Source organism: Myotis daubentonii, chromosome 5 (assembly GCF_963259705.1).
Source record: "Myotis daubentonii chromosome 5, mMyoDau2.1, whole genome shotgun sequence".
Classification (NCBI taxonomy): domain Eukaryota; kingdom Metazoa; phylum Chordata; class Mammalia; order Chiroptera; family Vespertilionidae; genus Myotis; species Myotis daubentonii.
In genome coordinates this window covers 91741191-91764826 of record NC_081844.1, presented here as the reverse complement: position 1 = coordinate 91764826, position 23636 = coordinate 91741191, and the positions used below count along the sequence as shown (strand labels likewise).

General features: G+C 38.2%; 1 protein-coding gene across 3 annotated transcripts in view; it reads right to left on the bottom strand.

Annotated features, from left to right (window-relative positions):
- Positions 1-6171: 6171 nt before the first annotated feature.
- Positions 6172-23636, bottom strand: part of G3BP1 (G3BP stress granule assembly factor 1) — a 41267-nt gene continuing 23802 nt past the window's right edge. For all 3 annotated transcript variants that reach the window (XM_059698972.1, XM_059698973.1, XM_059698974.1), the window contains exons 5-12: positions 22616-22706; positions 21607-21700; positions 19991-20192; positions 17937-18038; positions 17562-17673; positions 17218-17346; positions 16796-16905; positions 6172-11339 (exon numbers count right to left, since the gene is read on the bottom strand). In XM_059698972.1, coding sequence (XP_059554955.1) covers positions 11133-11339; positions 16796-16905; positions 17218-17346; positions 17562-17673; positions 17937-18038; positions 19991-20192; positions 21607-21700; positions 22616-22706 — 1047 coding nt within the window. In that variant the 3' untranslated portion in view covers positions 6172-11132. The remainder of the gene's footprint in view (positions 11340-16795; positions 16906-17217; positions 17347-17561; positions 17674-17936; positions 18039-19990; positions 20193-21606; positions 21701-22615; positions 22707-23636) is intronic.

Below are 23636 nucleotides of genomic sequence, written 5' to 3'. Positions count from 1 at the left end.
GTTGGCCTGTCCATGTCTCTCTGCCTGCATCCAGAAGCTTGGCCTTTGGCAGAACAGGACCATGAGCTACAGCAGTGATGCCAGAATGTGGGGGCCACTGCTCTGAAGGCCAGGGCCAGTCCTGCATAGCTCTGCATGCTGGTGAGACAAAGGACACTCTGAATGGCCTGCTGAGTGAGCCGCCAGGGCCCTGGGTGTGTAGGTAACTATGTGCTATGTAATTAATTGCCTTGATATGATTTTTCAAAATGTCTCAGCATGGAGAAAACAGCTCGGCCTCTCGGGGTTCATGTCAGAAGTGGAAGCTCAGGGAGGAGGTCTCCATAGTTCGTGTCATAGCCAGGACTAACCTCCCTACACCTGCCTGTCATCCATCCACCTGCTGTTTATTAAATCACTGTGGCAAGAAGTGCAGTGTAAAAGCAGAGCATCAGAATAAAAGCCTCTTTTCTTACAATGTAAGAGGGGACAATAGAACTTCCAAAACAATCACCAATGAGGAATGCAGGAAATATGTATGAGAAAGGAGGGTGCCCAAAATGGGCAGAAAACAGATCATGGAGCCTTTCAAGACCTAGGGGCCATTTGAGCAAGTAGCACCTTAAAGAACAGGTGAGATTTTGACAGACGGGGAAAGAGTATTCCAGCAGAGGGAATAACAGGAGTAAAAACATGGAGGTAAAAAAAAACAAGGGGCACGTACAAGGTACCGTGATTATCCGTTTGGCTCAAGTGTTGTGAATGGTAGGCACAGATAAAGCATGGAGTACATCATAACAACCTTAAAGTTCTAACAGACCCGGGGAACACCTTCAGGGGCCGAGAGTTCATTCTATCTCCTTCCCATTAGCTGACACTTCCAGCCTCGTTCAGATTCTCTATACTTATTTGGGGGAACTTACCTTTTCCTTCATCTTAGAAGTAGACATAGTACCCACTAGAAATTCACATCTTCAAGGGCATTAATTCACCCCAACATATAGGAAGCACTTAGGTTGTGCTCAGTAGGCACTGGAGAGGGGGATAATAGATACAATCAAGTCCTGATTCTACACTGAGATTGCTGGTCTATGGTGACTCTGAAAAACTTTCCAGAGCTTCATCTTTTGCCAGCCAGCGAGCCAGTACTTAGTACATGCAGGTACTTCTAAAGTAGAGCTTGTGGTGCAAATACTATTACCTTTTGTTAAACTGAATTAGAAAACAGCTGACCTGGAAGGAAAGTATAGCCTAGCATGTCCTTTTTATTTTCAGCTGCATCTAAAATGACTTCTCCCAACCTAGAGCATCTCTCCCTAGTCAAAGCATGAAGTCATGTTCATAAAGAAAAAAAGGTGTGACGAGGAAAAAAGCCAAATATGAATTTTTTGAAAAGACAAATGTAACTGGTTTTTAATCAAGTCATTGCTAGTGTGTAAAATGAAAAGTTTCTTTCAGAAAGAGTTGCCTTTCTTGATTAAACTCTTTAAAAAGAATACTGTGGGGAAAGAGATTAGAATTACCTATCCTAGTAAATGATTGGCCCAAATCTTTTTTAAAAGTGGTGCTTACATATCAAATAAGTAGTTTGCTAAAATCAATTTTTTTCCACATTAGGTATTTCTACGTCTTTCAAAGGTATGTGTACCATGCTCTGAGCATGCCATTAGCCAGAATATAGTAAGAAGCTAAAAAAGTGGGTGTTCCCATAATGCATTTCAAAGCATTAAATTTAAAATTTATACCACGAATTTAAGTCATATTATTTCATTTTTTTTTTTTTAATATATTTTATTGATTTTTTACAGAGAGGAAGGGAGAGAGATAGAGAGTCAGAAACATCGATGGGAGAGAAACATCGATCAGCCGCCTCCTGCACATCTCCCACTGGGGATGTGTCCGCAACCCAGGTACATGCCCTTGACCGGAATCGAACCTGGGACCTTTCAGTCCGCAGGCCGACACTCTATCCACTGAGCCAAACCGGCCTCGGCTTATTTCATATTTTAATCGTTCTATTTTCCAAGACTTAATCCATTATAGTATTTTCAGCACTAACAATAGTTAAATCCCAAAGGGGTGCATCCTACTTGTCTGTTGGACAGGTGGAACGCCTACCCAATGTGATTCTTGTGCATATTAGACAAATAATGGTGCAAAGGTCTCAAAAAGAACCCAAGAAACTATGCAGCCAAATTCTAATTTCAAGACAAGTCACAGCAAGGACCTCAGCTGCCTCTAAGTTCGAAAAACTGGACATCTTCCCTTCTGTAATTACACAGAAATGTACAAAGTGAACCACAAAGTGACCAAGACAAAACCCCTAATACTTTTAAGCCCTCTAGTAAGGTTGTCAAAGGGTGTCCGGGTCTCCTTGTCTAGATCTCATTGTCACGATCGACCTGTTGGCTAAAATCACTTCTCTAAAACTGAGGGGAATTACTTCAATATAAAGAACTAGTGTCATTTGGGCAAAGAGCGGCTGGTGAATGATTGAAAGGGACAGTGACTGCTCACTTTCTAAGTGTTCAAACACACTGAAGTGTTTCCAAATCACAAATTATTTGGTCCTCTCTCCCAGGAAGGCCAGTTCCAGAGGCCTCATTCTCAAACTTGACTGGCCCAGGGAACCCATGGGAGGAGACCAAATTAACTTGCAGCCATATTTGTGAACACCCAGGAGGCATACCTGATAACAGGATGAACAGGACTACTGGTGATATCCCATTCACAGCTAAGACATTCATGAGAAAGCAGTATTAGATTGATTTAAAACAGTCCAAAGTGAGTTGGAAATTATCAAATAAAGGCTCACTCATTCACTGGGGGAAAGGGTATTTTATTTACATGATTTATCATAAACTTACGTTTTAATTTTTTTTTTTACTCAAGATTATCCACTAAGAGGCCAGTTTCTGCCAATAGAACCAGTGTCCTATCTCGTCTCACCAAAGCAAATGGCTCCTGCGTAACTGCAGCCATCTCCAAAGGACGCACCCTTCGTGTTTGCTCCATTTCATTAGTTTAGGTATCCGCACAAAAGACCTACCCTTTGTCTTAACAGTTACCTGATTTGATATTTAGGCAGAATTCTTCTGCAAGTGACTTTACATTTTTACATTTCTTTTTTTCCAAAAAGGTAGCTGCCAACTGAAATGTGTTGTGACAGGGGGTGGGGTAAACGTTTAGTATTTATTAACTTTCAAGAGCTCCAGCATATGTTACCTGAAACCTCACACATCAATTCATTACACTATAGCTACTCAAAGTTATTTTTAACCTCAAAGAACAGAAGGCACCTATAATTCTGTGGTGACAATGCCAGCACAGGATGTGGAGACTGCTACAGGTAAGACAACTGAAGTTACAATTCTGTGATTCCCATACTTTAGGGAAATGTAAAATATATGCTGCGCTGGGCAGTGTGAATTAGTTAAGCTACAAAGTGCTTGATCACCTATGATGGAAGTTCAAGATCACTCATACTTCCACATAAGAGACTACAAAAGTCGTAAGCCCACAGAGTAGTAACTGACAGCTAGCCAAAGTAAGAGAGTTCTAAGAAATAGCCTAGGGAAATCTTAAACAATTACGTGGCCTGGAAAACTGGGTCAGAATTACTCACAAAGCTCCTCATCCTTTCCCACAAGAAAATGTGACAGTATGTCTTTTATATGGAAATTTCTTTGTATATATATGTATAAACTTGGTATGGCCTTAATGCTGCAGTTAAGGATTTGTTTGGCTACCACCTTAAGCAGCGTGTTAAGCAATCGCTTCCTTAATGTAACATTTTTACTTCTTACAGGACTCTTAACCTTAACCAACCTATTCCCTTTTGCCCCTTACTCCTCCCTGTTTTGCATGAAGTCATAAAAGTTATGGCAATTATTTTTTGGCTTGTAAAAAAAAAAGTCTATTTCTGCAGTTTGAAGATGGAATGTAAAATTTCTGTTATACATGTATATAAAAATATATTTATTGAACCATCCATATACACATATCCATGCTGATTCCAATGAAAAAAATTAAAGTTTTCTGAAATTTTCTTTGTGGTTAATCCATAGTTGTTATTATTCAACCAACTTTGTATGTTAAAGAACTTTTGAAGTCTTGCAATTACCCCAGAAAGAAACCTACATATGATCTGGAAAACATCACTTCACTTAAGACAGGCTTTATATTATTAATTCAAGAAATATTTATTGATATGTGCACTAGGGAGATACAAATACGACTCAAGACACAGATCCTGCCCATCAGGAGCTTACAGTCTAGCAGGGGAGATAGAACACATACATGGGACCATAGTCAGAGCTGTTTCAGTTAAGATGAATCTAGCATGGGGTATAAGTAGGCTGGGGTAAGAAGAGGTCAAGGAAGCTGAGAGGCCACTGAAATTATCCCAGTGAGGAGAAAGAGATGTGAAAGACTGTTGAGGTAGAACTGGTAAGACTTAGCTGACACTGGATGTGGGGAGCAAGAAAAAGGGAAGCAGACAACTTAGACTTGGGGCATGGGTGATGACATGAACTGAAAGAACAATGGAGTAGGTTTGTGAAAAGAAATGAAATTTGGCACATAAAATTCTTCTACATACAAACAAATGCCTGGGATATACTGGGCACTTAAGTCAGGCCAAGGATGGAAGTACCTCAAAATGACCAGTGACTTCCTCTCTCCTCCACTGCCCCCCCCCCCCCACCGCCGCCCTTAAAATTTCCCAACAATCCCCTCCACTATGAAATGTCATAGTGCCTAAAATGTATTCAATTAAGTCCTGGCTCTACGCATACCTCCCTTTTGAAAATGAAAACAGAAATACACTAATTCATTCAACTCAATGAGTCATCATTAAATGCCTCTTTCTTATAGTCACTGTACCTTCGGTGGAATGCTGGGATTAATTTCCCAGTCCTTGTCCTCTAGGTGCTGTGGTCTAATGATGTAGTATAACAGATACAGGTCATTCTAATTCCAGGTTGAAGGCATAAGTTTTCAGCTAGGAGAAAGGTAGAAAGTGCTCTAGGAACATGTATTTTTTAAAAATGAAGATTGGGACAGACGGTCAAACAGAAGGGACATGTGGATGGAAAGAAGATGGGAATGAGTTTGTTCCTCATTTCAAATTCTGGCCAGATCAACCACCAAATAAAGGTTCCCCGCTCCTGTTGCAGATCTTTTCTCTCTCAGGGAAAAAGAACAACTAGTTCTTGAACTGGATCTTCAAAAAAATGACTTTGAAGGCAAGGAATCTGGACGGGGGAGAGCAGATGCAAGTGTATCTTCAGGGAAGAGAGAGGCACTTGAAGCCACGGAGTCGCAATGCCTGGCCTCTCAGAGGAGCCAGGAGTAGTTCAGGATGGCTGGAGCATCGCTTCCATGAAGAATGGGAAAAAATCACTGGAAAGGAAGGTTAGGACCCTGATACACACACGGCACTGCCAGGCACTGAACAGGGTACCTGCCTAAGACCAAATGGCTGCCCCTTAGGAGCTTACAGTTATAATACAAGGTGGAAAAGCACCACAATGTACAGAATGTAAAATGCTGACAGATTTAGGAGAAAATTACAGCTGAGTTTCAGCTATTAACACATTAGGATACCCAATAGCTTTCTGACAGCTAGCAGTAAACCCATCCCTGAGGGGAGCACATGTTAATGTCTTTCAACAGGCCCTGGTAGAAGTGGGCATTAAGACAGTTCTAAAGAAATGGAGTAAACCTAGGTATGAAAACGGAGCTATATAGAAGCAACTGAGTGCATGTAAAATGTGGCTCCTTCCCCTTTCTCCCATATCCGGATCTTTAGCCAGCCTAGGGAGAACTAGCAATCTCCTCCGTGTTACTTCTACAGGCCGATCTGGGACTCTGTACCAATAATCAATTATCTGAGCACCTAGATCTTTGGAAAAATGAAGGTGTTATACAAATCATTTTAGTCCTTTCCAGCACTAACTTTCTATGATTCAATGAATTCTAGGAGCCTCTTCTGTCACTTGTGCTAATAATCAGAATGAGAAGAAATCTTTTAAGGAAACATTCAATTGTTTCTCATTTAAAAATTATGGGTTTTTTTCCTTATAAATCACAAAATGATTTCTATACCATCAGCTAAGTTCCACCTCCACCTCACTCATCTTCAAAAGCTAACAACTACCTATATGAATTTTTTTTAACAAGTTATGTTCTACAATCTACTTAAGTGTGCACTGAATCTTTAAAGAAAGGGAAGTTCTTTTCTTCTCCTTATTCCCTTATGCCAGCTTCTCAGCATGTCTTCATTTAAAAGGGCCAAATCAGTATACATACACAATCTTCACAAAGACATTTAAGAATTTAAATAAAATCCAAAGTAAAATAGGTGGTTCTAACAAAGCTTGGGGAAAGTTTCAGTAACCAAAATGGATAATTATAACAATAGTTAAAACTGCTTATATCCAGATTAAATAAGATATGATCATCCTTGAAATTACTACCAAAATAGGCAAACTTCCCCTAAGTGGGTTTATGAAAAAAGATTTGTTAAAATAATTCAATAGTAAATTTTTGGTAAACATCCCTTAATTTTCTTTTTTTAAGAAAATAAGACACATTGGGTAGATGCAAGTCCCTTGGAATCTGTGACATGGGCCATGTTTCAAAGTGCAAAACGTGTGGATTTCTAGTTGGCCAGGTCACATGGTTTATGGGAGTAATAGTGGAACTGATTTCCAATACTATTTACTTCTCCCAGGGAACTAAAAAAAAAAAAGCTACCAGGTTTAAATGGAAATTGGAGGAGAAGAGACTATCCAAGGTTTTCAAAATAAGTCACATAATCAAAAAGCAAACAACCTTTATTCTAAGCCATACTGTAGCATAAATCAAAACAAATAAAACTAGTGCTGTTAGGCCACCTCTAATCAACTCTTTATTCATTCAGGCCACGATGAGAGACTGTTTCATGAAAGCACAAGTAAAGCAGTCTAATTTGAGCATTACTCTGAACTACATACATAGTCACTAAAAAGAATATAAATGGAAGTTTTATCTCACATGTGCCACCATTTTTCCTTTAGTTTAGTAAGAATTCACAAGCCTGCCTATGGTCCCCAGAACTTCAATATCACAGTATACAAATGAAAATCCCAAAAGGAATTACTACCTTAAAAGCAGAAATCCTTACATAATTATCTAGTACCACATAGTCAAAACTTGATCAGCAAGTTAAATCTACAACCTCATTCCACATAAGACATTGCCAAGTTGCTAACATTCATTCCTAAGGTTTTTAAACATTTGTGAAAGACTGTCATGATTATCCAATGCCCATTTTCAGTATATTAGGCAATTTGCTAGAACCCTATATTCAAATAAATGTTGAAGTTGCTTCCTTTTCAAAGTTCAAGATTGCTTAATTAAAAGGTCATCTGTATGTAGTTCCTGCAGAAATTCTTTTAAGTAGCACAAAAATAAAACTTCAATATAAAAGATATCTTTAGATCAGTAGGTTTGACAAATGCAACCATTTACATAAAATAGGCCATTCAGCATAAACAATGGTCTACAAATTTAAACCTCATAGGAGGATTATTTCCATACAGATTCTAACGAATTGTTTTCTATAAAGTGCCTCATTTTCCACTAACTCATTAAATTCTACAAGGATTTTCAAATAAAGGGGTGAAGGAAGTATCAGAGGACGGCAGTTATAAGCACAAACCATAACTGCTATAAATTCACCTGGATTATGCTCTGATAAAAATATTACTCACATCCAGATTTCTAAATGTATTATCAAACCAGATAAGAAATTAATCTAACAAGTCATTATTGTTACCAAATAGTCTGCATATCAAAAGAAGCCCTATACTAATCATTTACATTATATTATTTACCCTATGGAAATGAAGAACAGAAATGCTAACCTTGTTATGAATGTTTTATAGACCCTGGTTTCTATACTGTAGTAATTATATGGTCATATCCTATATCTTGATATGTTATTCAAATGTACATATGTAGGCATTTTGGTTTTGGAGAAAAAGCATCAGTTTCGGAGGTCAATCTGCTCCTTGCTACATGGATGGTTTGGAGGCCTAGTCACACAGCTGCCCTGATGCCGTTTCTCCTTTATCTATTACTTTGGGGAAAACAGTACCTAATCCACAGAGTCGTGAAAATTATTTTTCCAACCTAAACTAAAGTGCAATTTAACTAATACTGTGCAGTAACCTACTCAAATAATTATTTTTGGATAATTACTTTCACTGCTCCCCAGCAAAAGCTCAAAAAGTTGAGAACAAAGGCATACACAAGTCAAGACTAACCTCACCATAAAAGCAAATAAAAGTACTTTTTTTAAGTCCCAAGGTGTATTTATTTTCAACAGTTCTTAAAAGACCAAGATGCACATTGAACTAATCTTATACCTAGTAAGTTACTAGGTAAGTAAGTAAGGGTGTTAAGCTCAGTAGAAAAGAACTAGACACTGGGCCATTCCTAGAAATGAAAAATTATATTTTAAAACCTGAAAAGATTGAATATGATGAGCTGATGCTGCCTATAGAAAAATCTTGCCTTATTTTATTTTCACTTTCTATCTGTGTGAATATATGTATCTCTACGGTATCATGTTTATACCATCAGCAATAATGGAAACAAAGATACCAGGATTTTCATAGTGTTAAAACATGATGCTAAATCCTACATATAAAAGTCCTATGCTATTCAAAACTCCACAATCACCCAAATTCTGATGAGCTGAAATTACTCAAGTAAACTTTTGTTTTCTGGGATTACAAAGTAACTCCCTGCAACAAGTTACAAGCAGCATCTAGCATAATGCTACCTTCTCCAAAAATTTTTTAAAACCACATATTGGTACAAATGAAGGAAAATGAGATAACTTACAGTAGATGTTACTATAATTGCTGAAAGAGCTATCTATTTGCTAATTCATTTATTTTTATTTATCTGAAGCTTTATTGAAAAGGAATGAGTCTTCAACTCCAGTTGTAGTAATCCACTGCTCCGCCCATCATGCATTTATAGGAAACTATCTGTTTTTAATGCAGTTGCTTCATTTTTACAGAGCATGTGCATTGTTGATCCCTACCCACTAAATGCCAAATGCAGTGTCCCCCTCCAACACCCTTCACAATCTCACACATTTCCAATGTCCTCTAGTCTAGGATATAACAGCCCCAAATTGGGTACCACGGAATCTAGTTAGTACCCTTAAACCTGAGTAGAAAGAACTCCTATTTTGAAATGCATGGTTTAGTATTCACTTGTGAAAAATGATTTCTAGGTTATCCATAATTTATGTCTTTACAGTTACTGCAAAAATAACTCAGGCTAAGTTTTTTTCCTTTCCACCACAAGCTTAATATAAGCTACAGAAGTATAAGCTGGATTTCTCCTAATTATCACTGGCTAGGCCAAATGAAGTGGTTACCAAATAATCATTTAAACTGAACACCAAAACAGCCGTGTGATTCAGTTATATAAGTTTCTTTATATGAAGGAGATGCTGCCAATTTTCAAATATTTGAGGTATTGAGGACCAACTGATAACATCAAATTTCATTTTAGTTTAAGACTACACCCTTCAGCAAACCTAGTTTCCCAGTAACAGAAAAACAAACATTCCTATTCCTACTCACACTATCCTCAAACAACAGTCCTAAAGATGAATACTGTTAAGAAGAAAATAAGTTAAATTTGACAGCCTTGTTGCCCTTCAACTAGTAACAATGATAAGATACTACACAAAGGCTTGCTTCACAAATGTGTAAACAAAACCTTCACCCAAGTCATGCACAGCACTCAACAAACATACTACGTAAAACGAGTATTAGCCTACATGTCAGATTAAATTTTCTTCCCAGAAATATTTTAATAAGAATTGGCCATTTCAAAGAAATACCCACTGCATGTCCATCGATAAAAGAGAACCAATAAAACAGAAAATTTACCATATAGCTATGATTTAAAGGAAAAAGACTAGCAGACACTCAGGCATATCAGCCAAGTCCAATATGAAAATCACATTCCTTCTTGTGGGCTGATGAGAATTCTGAATAGATACCAAAATAAGATGCTGAGCTATTTAGGTCAAAGGACCTCTACAGAAGCACCCGTCCTCAAGGCATTCCAGTTTGAGACTCAATTTCAGACTAAAGCATAACAAGTGAACAGAAGACGCACAGTGAAAGAGGGGTTCCACAATTCCCAACATACTCTGAACCTGGAAAAAAACAAATCTAGACTTTTTTTTATTATTTTTCTTTAAACAATTGCCAAGACCAGAATCAAAGATAAATAGAAGGCACAACAGTTTTGCTCTGGTTTTGTGTTCCTCGGATTGTGGTGGGGAGGGTGTTGTCTTTTTTTGTTTGTTTAACAAATACAAATTAAACATGAAAATAAATTCAACTTCAATAAAACCCCTAATAATTTAAGAAAAGCACATCAGTTGCATTCTAGACATTTAAAACCTATCTCACAATTTAAATTTCAACAGTAAAAAGAGTGGATTTTATAATTGTTTTGTGATCACATATCAAAAGAAAAAATTTCACTAACATCTTTTATTCAGTTTTTATCCATACCAAGCGAGAATCAAAATTGTCAATTTTTCCAATGGCAGTTTCTCCACACCAGAAGGTAGTCATGACTCTCAAAAGAAACAATTTTGGGGTTTTTCCTGCCTTCAAAATGTTTATCAAATCCTGTATTTCTCAAAGGCTTTTGAAACATGTACAAAATAAGTAAGAAATATCCCAATGAATGAAACATACCAAATGTCAGTAATAAGCGACACATTCCTTTGGGGGAAATGGCTGTTTAAAATAAAAAAAAAAAAAATCCAGTCTGTATATGCAAAGTAAAGCAAAGAAATTCAGTCTTTTTTTTTTTTCTTCTTTAAAAATCCATTTTTCCTAAAATATCATTCCACAAAATTGGAAGTGAAGGAATAAAAGGTGAGGAGAGAAAAGAGGAAGGGAGGGAACACACACCATTAACACAAAAAGTAAAATTGTACAAACTTAAGCAGTTTATAAGAGACCAGGGTCATACTGCAAGATACCAAAGGATGGTTGAAGAAATCACCATTCTGCAGGAACAGGGTTTGTACTGCTGCGTGAAGATCAGTGAAGAGCAATTCACTGCCTTGGAGCAATTCCCCTCCCCACTCCAAATCCTGGTTTCTGCACCATGCCTCCACGGGGAGGGCCTCTCATTCCACCACCCAGCCCACCTCGAGGGCCTCCGGGTCCCCGCAGGCGGTTATCTCGCCGGTCTCCTTCCCGGGCAGCTCGATTCTTCTTCTCTTCCACATTCAGACGGACCTCACCCCTGAACATGATGGGCTGTAAGAGTCAAGGTGAGAAGACTTACACACAGTGTTGACCAACTACCAACTATCAAGGTTAAAACAAAGCTATCATACAGAACCAGCAGCTTACAAATCACCTATGTCCTCACAGTTCAGTTTTTGTTTTAAATTCAGAATATATAATGTTCCCATTAACATAAACATGGAAAGGTGACTAGATATGCAGGAGTATGCAGGCTAGTTCAAAAAAAGTCCATTTAAACAGCATAGGAGTACAAGTAACTCTAATTGTACTTTATTTTTTTTTATTTTTTTTAATTGTACTTTATTAAAGTAGATCTTATTTTCCCATAGAATTAGATAAATAGAATATAAGAATTGTCATCTCTATGAATTTCAAGCCTTTGACTAAAACCCCATCACCTAATGTGGAAAGATTGTGCTACACATACTTATACAAAGTACATATACATCACAAAAGCTTTAATTTTATCAAAATACTAGTGTCCCATTACATGGATTTGTGCACACTGAAAGGAAATTAATTAGAAGTAATATTTTAAAATCGTTATTCACGTCCTGCTAATGAAAAGAAAATAGGATTCTACCGAGTCTCCTATCTACCTACTCCAGGACTTCTGTGAGGATCAAATGAGATGAGGCACGGGAAAACGTTTCACAAACATTTGGTTAAACTGTAAAATGTTTGCACCTGGCTATGTCTATAAAGCAAGTTGGGTTCCTTGGCTAAAGAAACTCCAAGGAGGCTAGTCTCCAGCGAGAGGAAGCCCAGTGTTGCTATGTGACGTCATTACCCGGCGCCCACAGCCACCGTTTCCAGGCTGGGCTGGGCTGTTGGGCACATTTTGCGCCATGGGGCCTTAGCAGCGGTGGCTGCAATTTGGTGGGGTGTCACTCCAGGGAGGTGGCAGGGCCTGTGTCCCACTTGGAGGAAGCCAAATGTTGGTTTGTTGGCGCCAGGTCATTGGTGCCACTTATTTTTAAAAGGCCAGTGTGCGTCATTGCAGCTCCTGCGTTGAGCACCTGCTCCCTGGTGGCCAGTGCGTCATAGTTACTGGTAGGACAAACACTCAGCCTTTTATATCTATAATAATAAAAGCGTAACATGCAGAATGACCAGCTGGACAACCATCCGGATGACTGTCTAGTTCAGTGATGGCGAACCTTTTGAGCTCGGCGTGTCAGCATTTTGAAAAACCCTAACTTAACTCTGGTCCCGTGTCACATATAGAAATATTTGCAACCATAGTAAAACAAAGACTTCTATTTTTGATATTTATTTTATATATTTAAATGCCATTTAACAAAGAAAAATCAACCAAAAAAATGAGTTCCCCTGTCTCCTCTGACAAGCATGTCATAGGTTCACCATCACTGGTCTAGTTGAAGCCGGGGGTGCAAGAGCAGAGTCCCTTGCACGAATTTCATGCATCAGGCCTCTAGTATATAGATAATTTTCACAAAATGCTATTTGCCTTAGTAGAATTTTGAAAATACTGAGGACAATGAAGATAACATTATCTTATTAAAAGGAAAAAGAAAACACATACACACTAAGTCTTTGGCTTTCCTTTTCATCCAATAGAGCTAAAGTAGAAACAAAGGTTTACTTCAAATTCTAATGAATTCAATGTACATGTTTCATTAGCAATCCTGTTTGCTAACTGAAATATTTTTAAAAATAAATATCTAACAGAACTTGCTCTGCAGATACGTGTTCTATATGCTTCACAGGTAGTCTCTCATTTGACCTTCACAACTCTCTGAGGGTTGTTGTTATACCTATTTTAGAGGCCAGCAAACTAAGGGCCAGGAAAGTTGAAGAACTCTCAGCTCATGGGCCACAGCCCTAGTGAGTGAGTGATGGAAGAGGACTGTAAACCAAGCCATCCGGACTGGAAAGTATAAGCTTTGAACCACTACGCTACACAAAAGCATGTCAAATATCATGGTCATCAGGCTTATATAAGCTACTTCTGTACTCATAAAAAATTACTGAAGGGATTTCTATCAATACAGTGAGATGAGGAAAAAATTAAGTTACATTTGAAGTTCCCAAACTACAAAGACCTAATCTGAAAGTATACATTTAAAAAAGGCTTTTTTGAATTCTAATTTATACTTTAAATTCTAATTAAACACATATTTATATTTTTACATTCATATTTTATTTAACACTTAAGATAAATATAAGTATTTTTATATAAATCACTTCACACACAATCTGAAGCACTGTTACAGGCAATCTTCTAATACAATGGGAAGAATAAAATCATATTAAAGTCTGAAAGATTAAAGGGACATAGGTTTGGGCTGGGATATTTTCAAACAGTTATGGAAAACATCTCTGGGAATTATCATAAGGGCAGAAGCAATCTGAATGAAAAGGTATCAGACATACGGCCCCTTTTCTGAGAAAATTTACTTCAAACAATTCTTATACATAAAGATGCCCTGGCTTACCCTCATTCATTAAAAGAAACAAAACCCTATCTTGGGCAATTAACTAGGAAGCCAGTATGGGAATATCATACCCTGCAAGGTAGGAGTGAGGAACCATTTTTCTGCTAAAGGCCAATTGGGTATTTATAACATCATTCACGGGCCATACAAAATTATCAACTTAAAAATTAGGCTGCTAGATTTAGTCAAACATTTAATAACTCACCCCTAATGCCTTGGCAGGGCCAGGCCAAATAATTCTGCGGGCCTTATACAGCCCACGGGCCAGATGTTCCCCACCCCTGCTGTAAGGAAACAAAGATTCAAGGCTGCGCCACAAAGCTTGGCCACTAGACCTATTGCATGCTCGATGATGGATTTATCCAAAGCCTACTGGAGATTTCTGGGTTCAATATTCTGTGGCCTTAGTGAGATAATAAGCTAGTTTCTCACTTCTCAAAGTTGTGCAGGAGATGCTTCACAAAAATAGTGGAGTCAATGTACACATCTCACTGGCACTCAAGATGCATACCGACAGGTTAAGGCTCACATAATGTTATGACCACATCAAACTTTGCAGAATATATCCATTAACATTCTGGAGAACCTCTGGGAAATAATGATCTACAACATTCCTATTACATGGTTAATAAAACGTGTAGTTTTAATTTGCAGAGACTGAAAGCAGATTAGTGGTTGCCACGGGCTGGGTAGAGAGGATATGGGAAGAGACAGCTTAATGGGTAAGGGACTTACTTTTGATGAAAATGTTTGGGGTTTTTTTGGTTTTGTTTTGTGGGTTTTTTTTTCTGATTCCTTTTTTTTATTTCAGAGAGGAAGGGAGAGGGTGAGAGAGATAAAAACATCAATGATGAGAATAACTGATTGGCTGCCTCCTGCACGCCCCCTACTGGGGATAGAGCCTGCAACTTGGGCATGTGTCCACTGAGCCAAATTAGCTAGGGCTAATGAAAATGTTTTGAAACTAGATAGGTGTTAATAAATGTTACTGTACTGTACTCAAGTTACTGGGGGTACTTTGTAAATTATATAAATGTCTAACCACTATGCGGCACACCTTATAATATTAACTGTGAATTATAATAGAAATCATTTTTTAAAAGAAACAAACACATTAAAAAGTTTAAAAATAGAACTGAGGCCATAGCTGGTTTGGCTCAGAGGATAGCACGTCGGCCTGCGGACTGAAGGGTCCCTGATTCGATTCCAGTCAAGGGCACATGCCTGGGTTGTGGGCTCGATCCCCAGTAGGAGGTGTACAGGAGAGAGCCAATCAATTATTCTCTCATCATTGATGTTTCTATTTCTCTTTCCCTTCCTCTCTGAAATCAATAAAAATGTATTTAAAAATAAGTAAATAAAATAAAACTAAGATGAGCCAGTGTGGCTCAGTTGGTTGGGGATTGCCCCATGCACCAAAAGGTTGATGATTTGAAAGTTGATTGTTCGATTCACTGTCAGGGCACATGCCTGGGTTGTTGGCTGGATCTCCAGGAGGGGGCCTTCAGGAAGCAGCTGATCAATGTTCAGTTCTCACATCGATGCTTCTCTTTCTCGCTCTCCCTCTCCCATCCTCTCTCTCTAAAAATTCAATAAAAATATTTTAAGCCTTGCCTTAACCAGTTTGGCTCAGTGGATAGAGCCTCGGCCGGCAGCCTGAAGGGTCCCAGGTTCGATTCTGGTCAAGGGCACGTACTAGTAGGGGGTGTGCAGGAGGCAGCTGATCGATGTTTCTCTCATCGATGTTTCTAACTCTCTATCCCTTTCCCTTCCTCTCTGTAAAAAATCACTAAAGTATATTAAAAAAAAAAAGAGTGGATTCTCAGAATTGGAAATATGATTTGTTAAAAAAATATATATTTTAAGCCCTAACCGGTTTGGCTCAGTGGATAGAGCATCGGCCTGCAGACTGAAGGGTCCCAGGTTCGATTGCAGTCAAGGGCATGTACCTTGATTTCGGGCACATCCCCAGTAGGGGGAGTGCCGGAGGCAGCTGATCGATGTTTCTCTCTCATCAATGTTTCTAACTCTCTATCCCTCTCCCTTCCTCTCTGTAAAAAATTAATAAAATATATTAAAAAAAATATTTTAAGACTTAATTTTGTTTTGTGAATTTTACCTCAAATTTTAAAAAGTGAGGTTTTTAAATTCCCATATCCACCTCAGAAAATTAACAATTATTTATCTCTTTGTTCTTCTCTACTACTAGTGGTACAGGAAGTATTTTTTGTTAATGAAAGATGTCAGGGAAGGGAAGAGTTCTTTAGATCTATCATAAGATAATTCCAAATTCTACGAATCCCTCTGTAATTAGACTAACAGTGATTTTTTTTAAAATATATTTTTATTGATTTCAGAGAGGAAAGAGAGAGAGAAACATCAATGATGAGAGAGAATCATTGATCGGCTGGCTGCCTCCTGCATGCCCCACATTGGGGATTGAGCCGGAAATCCCTGGCATGTGCCCTTACCTGGAATTGATCTCAGGAACCCTTCAGTCCGCAGGCCGACACTCTATCCACTGAGCCAAACTGGCTAGGGAAGACTAACAGTAATTTTAATAAAAGTGGTTTCAGGTAATGTGACTCCAAACCCAGACTATTTATAGAATAAAAGGCAAAGCTCCTCATACTTATAACCCAGGCTGCAGTTTTATACCAAGACTACCCAGGGCAAACAGGCTCTTAAATTATCTTAGCTAAATGCAACATTGTATTTCATGTTCTACACAATAAGCCACCACCAAGAAAAGGAATTTGCATAACTCTCAGTGAATCGGGATTATTCTCATCATTCACTTATTAAAAAACTAAGTTATTTAGATAGAAGCTTTGTTTTTCTAAACTCCCAGGCAGTTCTTTTGATACTAAGGGTTGAACATCATAGAATATATTACCAAACATGTTGGAATAAATTGCACTTTACATATCAACATAGTTATAAGGATAAATATTCCAAGAGCCAACACACATGCTTATAAAAAAAAAAAAATGAAAAGCTGCTTACCCTGTTGCTAAGGACCTTTTGGACAGGCTCAGAATCATCAAACACAACGAAACCAAAATTGGGTAATTTCCCACCGCTGTTAATGCGCAGCTCCACCACATTCCCATAATCTGCAAGTGAAATACAAATTCTCAAATAACTTATTAGGACATTTCATTTAAATGTTACACGCACACTATCCAATACGACATGGCTATAGAGTACTTGAAATGTGGCTAGTTCAAAACAAGACATGCATTAAGTCTAAAAATACATGACTCTGAAGACTGAGAATAGAAAAATATATACCATCTTTTACATATTTTTATATGCTGAAATGACAGCTTAGATACTTTGTGTTAATAATTACATATGTGACTCATCTATTTCTATTGGGCAGTGCTGCATTAGATGAATCTAGTGTTTAAAACTCAATCACCTACTTTGAAAGAAATCTTTAAGCTCTGATTTGTCGACCTCATGAGGCAGATTGCCAATGAAGAGTTGGTGACTGTCAGGGTGTCGCACGATTCTTCGGGGTTCAACATCACCTTGCTCACCAGCCTCACGGACTTAAGAGAAAACAAAAGCAACAATGAAAGTCAAAGACACCTTTCAGTGACTATTACATACAAGTGTTTTCTCTTTACCCTAAATACAGGTAATTTCAACTCTCAGGTAATTTTTTAATCTAAGAAAATATTGAGCAATGCCCTCCCCCAAAGAAAAACAAAGTACCCACTTCAAAATCCCCCAAACTAGAAAAGTCATCCTTCTGAGCTCTTACTTGGTCTAGGTCCCCTCTGGGGAGGAATATTTATCCGTTGTTCTCGAACTCTTTGATCCCTCTGAGGCCGCTGCGGTGGAATCTGAGATTCAGGCTTAGACTCTGGGCGAGGCTGAAACATTTCTAAGTTAACTTTTGTGTAAAAACAAAGCAAGTTTACTTTTTTCTTGTGAAGTTTCTTAGCTAACAATAAGGTTTAAACTAGAATATGACACACAAATTCTCTCTCACACACAAAAATTTTAAAAACTATCTTTTACCCTTCTCCTCTGATCTTATAACATCAGTTTCCACATTCTCTAAAGCACTATGAAATCACAGTACACAAAATCAAAATAAATTTGCCTTAATATGCAAGCTGAATGAGAAATTCACCTGTGAAGCTGGTACTTTAACAACGTGAGGTGGTATCCCAGTAACTGGAACAGCTCCACTGGGTGGAAGGTTCTTACTGGTCACAGATGCCCAGGAAAATGTCTAAGGTAACAAACATCAATACCAGCTGATTATACTATATATTAAAACAATATAAAAGCCATTAGTTCTTGATTCTTGTACATAATATATGCATCACATTTTCATAGGCAGGGTAGTTTATAAGTATCTTGAGATTACCCCCCACTCCCCCATTTACAAATTTAGTACTAAAATTTCTTAGAAATGCTATGATATAAACACTGATCCAATGTTATCAACTTTAGAGTTATCGTAAACCCCTTTTCTATCCATATAAAATCACCAAATCCTGTTATTTAACTCTGAATTATCTTCTTTCCATCTCCATTGCCATGTCCCTAATCCAAAATATCATTCATTCTCTCTCCAGAATATAACAGCCACCTAACAACTGATCATTCATTCTCAATCCAGCCAACCCACTTTTCTACCTGCAAGCTAGTCTCACCATTTCTTTCCTACTTACTAAAGGAGAGACCAAGAACCCTATCCATTTAACAGATAGTTCCCATACCTAGAACAATGCCTACAACATAGGCACTTGAATTAACTGTCAGACATACATAAATATTATAAGAACCCTGACCCCATAAATATAGCACTGCCGGGAGCCGGTCCATCCTTGCTGTTTCAAAGGACCTGGCATATATGGCATACTGTTCTTAAAATGTTTGCTCACCTTCTTGGCACTATGTGTTTTAACCAAGGTCTCCTCTCTGAGAAAGGTTGTTTCCCCAGGTAGGGATTTTCCCCTGAAGTTAGGGAGGGAATAAAACCCCTTAACTAAGTGCCAGGCGGGTAATTAATCACTTTAACTGCAAACAATCATGCTTAAGCTCCATAATCTTTACTCCCTGGAATGGAGATAAGAAACGCCCTAACCTTTGTAATAGAGATTGATAGGATTGAATCAACTGGTATAAATACAGATGTAACAAGACAGCAAGACACAGAACTTAGAACACAGAACTTAGGAGACAGAACCTAGGCACAGAACCTACACAGAACATTCTCTAGAGACAGAAGAACTTCGCTGGAGAGAACATGGCAAAAGATCCTGGACTGAACCTGACTACAGAAATTGGCAAGAGAACCTGACTAGAACCTGGTGACTGAACCTGGCTGGAGAACCTGGACAGAACCTGGCTGGAGAACCTAGCGAGGGAACATGGCTACAGAACCTGGCTTGAGAACCTAGCAAGAGAACATGGACACAGAACCTGGCTGGAGATCCAAAGCAGAACCTCTCTGGAAATCCAGACCAGAACTTGGCTGGAGATCCTGGCTGGAGATCCTGGCTAGGCTTCTGATCAACGGAACGCTGTCTCCGTGTCATTCCCTCTTCGCCGACTCCGTCCACACCTTTGGGGACCCCTGGACCTGCTGGGGATGGACCCCGGCACAGCACTAAAACATATTTCTTCACAGAGTACCAAATGTAAAGGTTCTGGGAGTTCAGTTAATATCATCCTGATGTGACAGGAGTTACTGAAAAGTTTCAAAACTTTGAAATCAGGTATTCTAATCAGGAAAGTAGTTACATTTCAACAATTTGTTTCTACTCCTACCATAAAGTTATCCTCAATTAGATTTCATCAAAAAAGAGAGGAAAGTCTTTTGTGTCATATTTTCTAAAGATACATCACCACTTGTTTGTTATAACAAGCATGTAATAGTCTTCCATTTAAAAGATGAAATATTAAAAAGATGAGGGGTTGTTGATATGGTGATAAAACAACACCTGAAAATTTCTGGTATAAAAAGTATTCAAGATTCCTTAGAGGGGAAAGAAAAGTTACTTTTGATTTTATAAAGCAATATGCATCTCTTATCTGAGGCATGGCTCAATGTGTAAGAAATTTCCCTGAGCCACTAATATGAAAATGCACATACAGAAGTCAACCAAGCATTACGAAAAAGAGAGATTTAAAAGTAAACGAGAAGGAGGGTAAAAATAAAGACATGCTGCACACCCTCAAGTCTTCCTGCGCTGTCTGAGCGATGTCTGTGGGTGCTGGAGAAGAACTCTTCTGAGCATCCTCAGGCGCCGTTTCCTCCAATACTGGCTCACACTTCTCCTCCTGGATTTCAGATACGGGTTCTTGCTCTGGTTCTGGTTCAGGATCAGGCTCAGGTTCAGCAACAGGTTCCTCTAAATGTTCTTCCAAGTCATTGCTTTCACAGAAAAATTTGAGAAATATCATTCTGCCTCCACTGATTTAGCAAAAAATTCTCAAGTATTTATTATTTAACTATAGAGACCTGAACCCAAAAAAGATCTAAGAAATACGTGTCTGAGTATTAAAACAAGACAATTTTTTAGAAAAGCACTCAATGAGTCTAGCCAGTGTGGCTCCTGTGGTCGAGTGCCAACCTATGAATCAGGAGGTCACAGTTCAATTCCCAAGTTGCAGGCTCGATCCCCAGAGGGAAGCAGCCGACCAATGATTCTCTCTCATCATTGATGTTTCTATCTCTCCCTCGCCCTTCCTCTCTGAAATTAATATTTTTTTAAAAAACCAACAGAAAAGCACTCAATAAGCAAACCTTAACTAGTTAGATTGGCTCAATTCTCATAAGCAAATGCATCAAAATGGATCAAAACTATTACAATTCACCTATCACACATTACATAACTCTATAGGCTGTGAGGAGGAGGTCAAGGGTAGTTGAGCTGTTCAATGGGTACAGTTTCAGTTTTGCAGGATTCTAGAGATGTGTTGTACAACCATGTGTACATTACACTTAAAATGGTTAAGAAGGTAAATTTTGTTATGTGATTTTAGCACACAAATAAAACCTCTCAGAATAAAATAGGTTAAAAAAAGACACTAGTTATGATTCAGAATAGTTCTTAAACTTTCACATAAATCAGTTTGTTAAAGCTGCAGATGTTTTCCCCCCTGAAATTCTAACTCGGTGGGTTTGTGGAATAATAAGTCATTTTCAACCAGTAACATAGGTGAGTACTGTGATAAGTTCATCAGTGCACCTTAAGAAACATTTGAAAATATTCTTTAAGCACTGAATATTAACATTACTGGTATCATATGGCAACACGTAAATATTGTAGTAATTCCTGTTCCTATCTAACACATTTCTGTTCTGGTTGCAGATTTAAAAAAAAAACAAGTAAGATACAGTAGCACATTTATTGTCTCAGTTAATTGATGAAATTCTTTACTGCTACAAATCATGTCTGAATTTCTATCGATTTATGCCTAATCTCTAAACAAGTCTTAGTAACTTTATAACCATCTTCTTCCCCAAAGCACTTAATGCAGTGGCTTGCTAAAATGTGTTCATTACTTGGTAAGAAATCCTAGCTCTTTTACACTTCCATCCAGAAAAAACTAAGCCAAAAAGCGACTGGTGGATCCTATTTAAATAGTCCTCATAGTGCAAAGTATATTGAACACATTATAGATTTTTGGAAGCTCAAAGGTACCAAAAGTAAAACCTTTCTTCTGGGAAATTATCACTATTTTCTGAAGTAATTCTGAGATTACATGACTGCCCTCCAACAAAAGGAAAGACAAGACAACCCCAATTCTCATGCAGCTCTGGAGAGAAAAACAGTTTTCCTTACCTGACAGTCTGGTCATAGAAAGTTCCAGAATCATCAGGTACCACTTCCGGTGTTTGCTGTCTTTCTTCAGGTTCTTCTACTTCTTCCTCAGATTCTAAGTAAGAAAAGAAACTTAAAGTAATTTGTGCTTATTTAATTCACAAATAAATTCTATTTCACAATGTTCGTCATAATAAAAAAGGCAGTGACTTAAGAAAAGCAGATATATATTTAAAAAGTCAAGAAAATAAGGCAATTCAGTAAAATCATAGCATAGGCTTTAAGGACAGACACTATAATGTCGGGTTAAGAACATGGACTCTGAGGTCATATTGCCCCCAATACAGGCTCTACCACCAAATCAGCTATATGCCATCAGGAAAATTACTTCTCTGTATTGCAGTGCCCTAATCTACTAAATGGGAACAACAGTGCCTAAAGTACTTATCTATAAGGCTATGGTATTACATAATAAATATAAAGCACTTAGAATCGTCTCAGCCATACAGAAATTGTTCTGAGACAATTTTCCATGGGTCTCTTGTGTTTCTACACGTCTTACAATTGAGGCAATGTCTATCCTTTGTTCCAGAGTATCTTTTAAGAACATTTATAGAGCAAACAACCTCGGAAAACAGTGTCTCTCTCCAGATACAAGGGCAGGCATATTTACTGTCCATTCTAAAAGATCTGGGTTCCCTAAACTTAAGGTTCCATTCTTACAATGCATCCCATTGCAATGCAGGTATCATTTGGACTTCAATGTCCTGTAGAAACTGTGACAAAAAATGCTACTATTTTTGCTGTAACAGCCTGTCTACTTATGACTTAGAAGTTTTATGTCTTCTACCAATATCCATGAAGTAGACTAACCTGTTAACTTCAAGTAGGTTAAAAACTCAGGCCCTTCATACATCTTGACAATTTCAAGTTGTTAATGAAGAATACAGCGTATAATGAAAACATTCAAGAAACCCATATTCTTTCAGATTAATTAATGCCATCAAAAAAATTTAGGCAAGTAACTTACCCTCCTGAGGCTCAGTGACAAAGCCACCAAAGACCTCATCTTGGTATCTGAAGATATCATTGTGAACGTAGAACTTATTTGCAACAGAGCCCTGCAACACCAACAAAAAGTTTTTACTTATTCAGCAGACTTTTAAAAACCCAAATCACCCTACACTGGCAGTTCTCAACTAAGGGCATTATTGCCTCTCCAAGGAGCTACTTGGCAATACCTGCAGACAATTCCATTTTCACATAGGGAGTGCAACTGACAACTTTGAGTAGAGGACAGGGATGCTGCTAAACATCCTTCAATGCACAGAACAGCCAGCCACAACAGACTTATTGGCCTAAAATATTAACTGTGCCAAGGTGAAAAACCCTACTCTACATTATAGCTCTAAAAACGACACTCAAATACATGGCTTGCTCTATTTTATTTTTTCAAATTATAAGAAAAAGTTTATTTAGAAAGCTACATAGATAGAAGTGAGCCAGATGGGCTGCATAAGCTCAGGAATCAAGTTACAGAAGCAAAGGAAGAACCCTTCGAGCTTAGGAGAGAGAAAGGCAAAGGTAATGCGCCTGGGAGGGGGGTGGTGTCAGGGCGGGGGAGAGTGGAGAAGAAGGGGAAAGGAAAGGTGCTGGCATGCTCCCAAGTGAAAGAGCCTCAAATATATGGTTTGCTTTACATACCAACAGCTGGATGCCCAAAATGTGACAAAGCTTTAAGTATGTAAGATGCCACAGCCCTCACCTCAAATCATTTCTTGAACAACAAATACCTATTGCCAACTTCGGCAGATATTTTAAATTCCCTATTTCTGTACCCAAGACTACTGATACAAGCACTCAAGAGTGGGGTAGCTGAAAAAGTTTGCCTACACTAGATTAAGACACTCGAGTCTAAATCCAACTATGTCAACTACTAGCTATTCAACCTCTAAGGCTACTTCTTCATGTGTAAAAAGGAATAGCAACATATACCTTAGAGCTTTCAGTATTAAATGAGCTAGACTTTTCCTTTTTTATATCCCAACTAA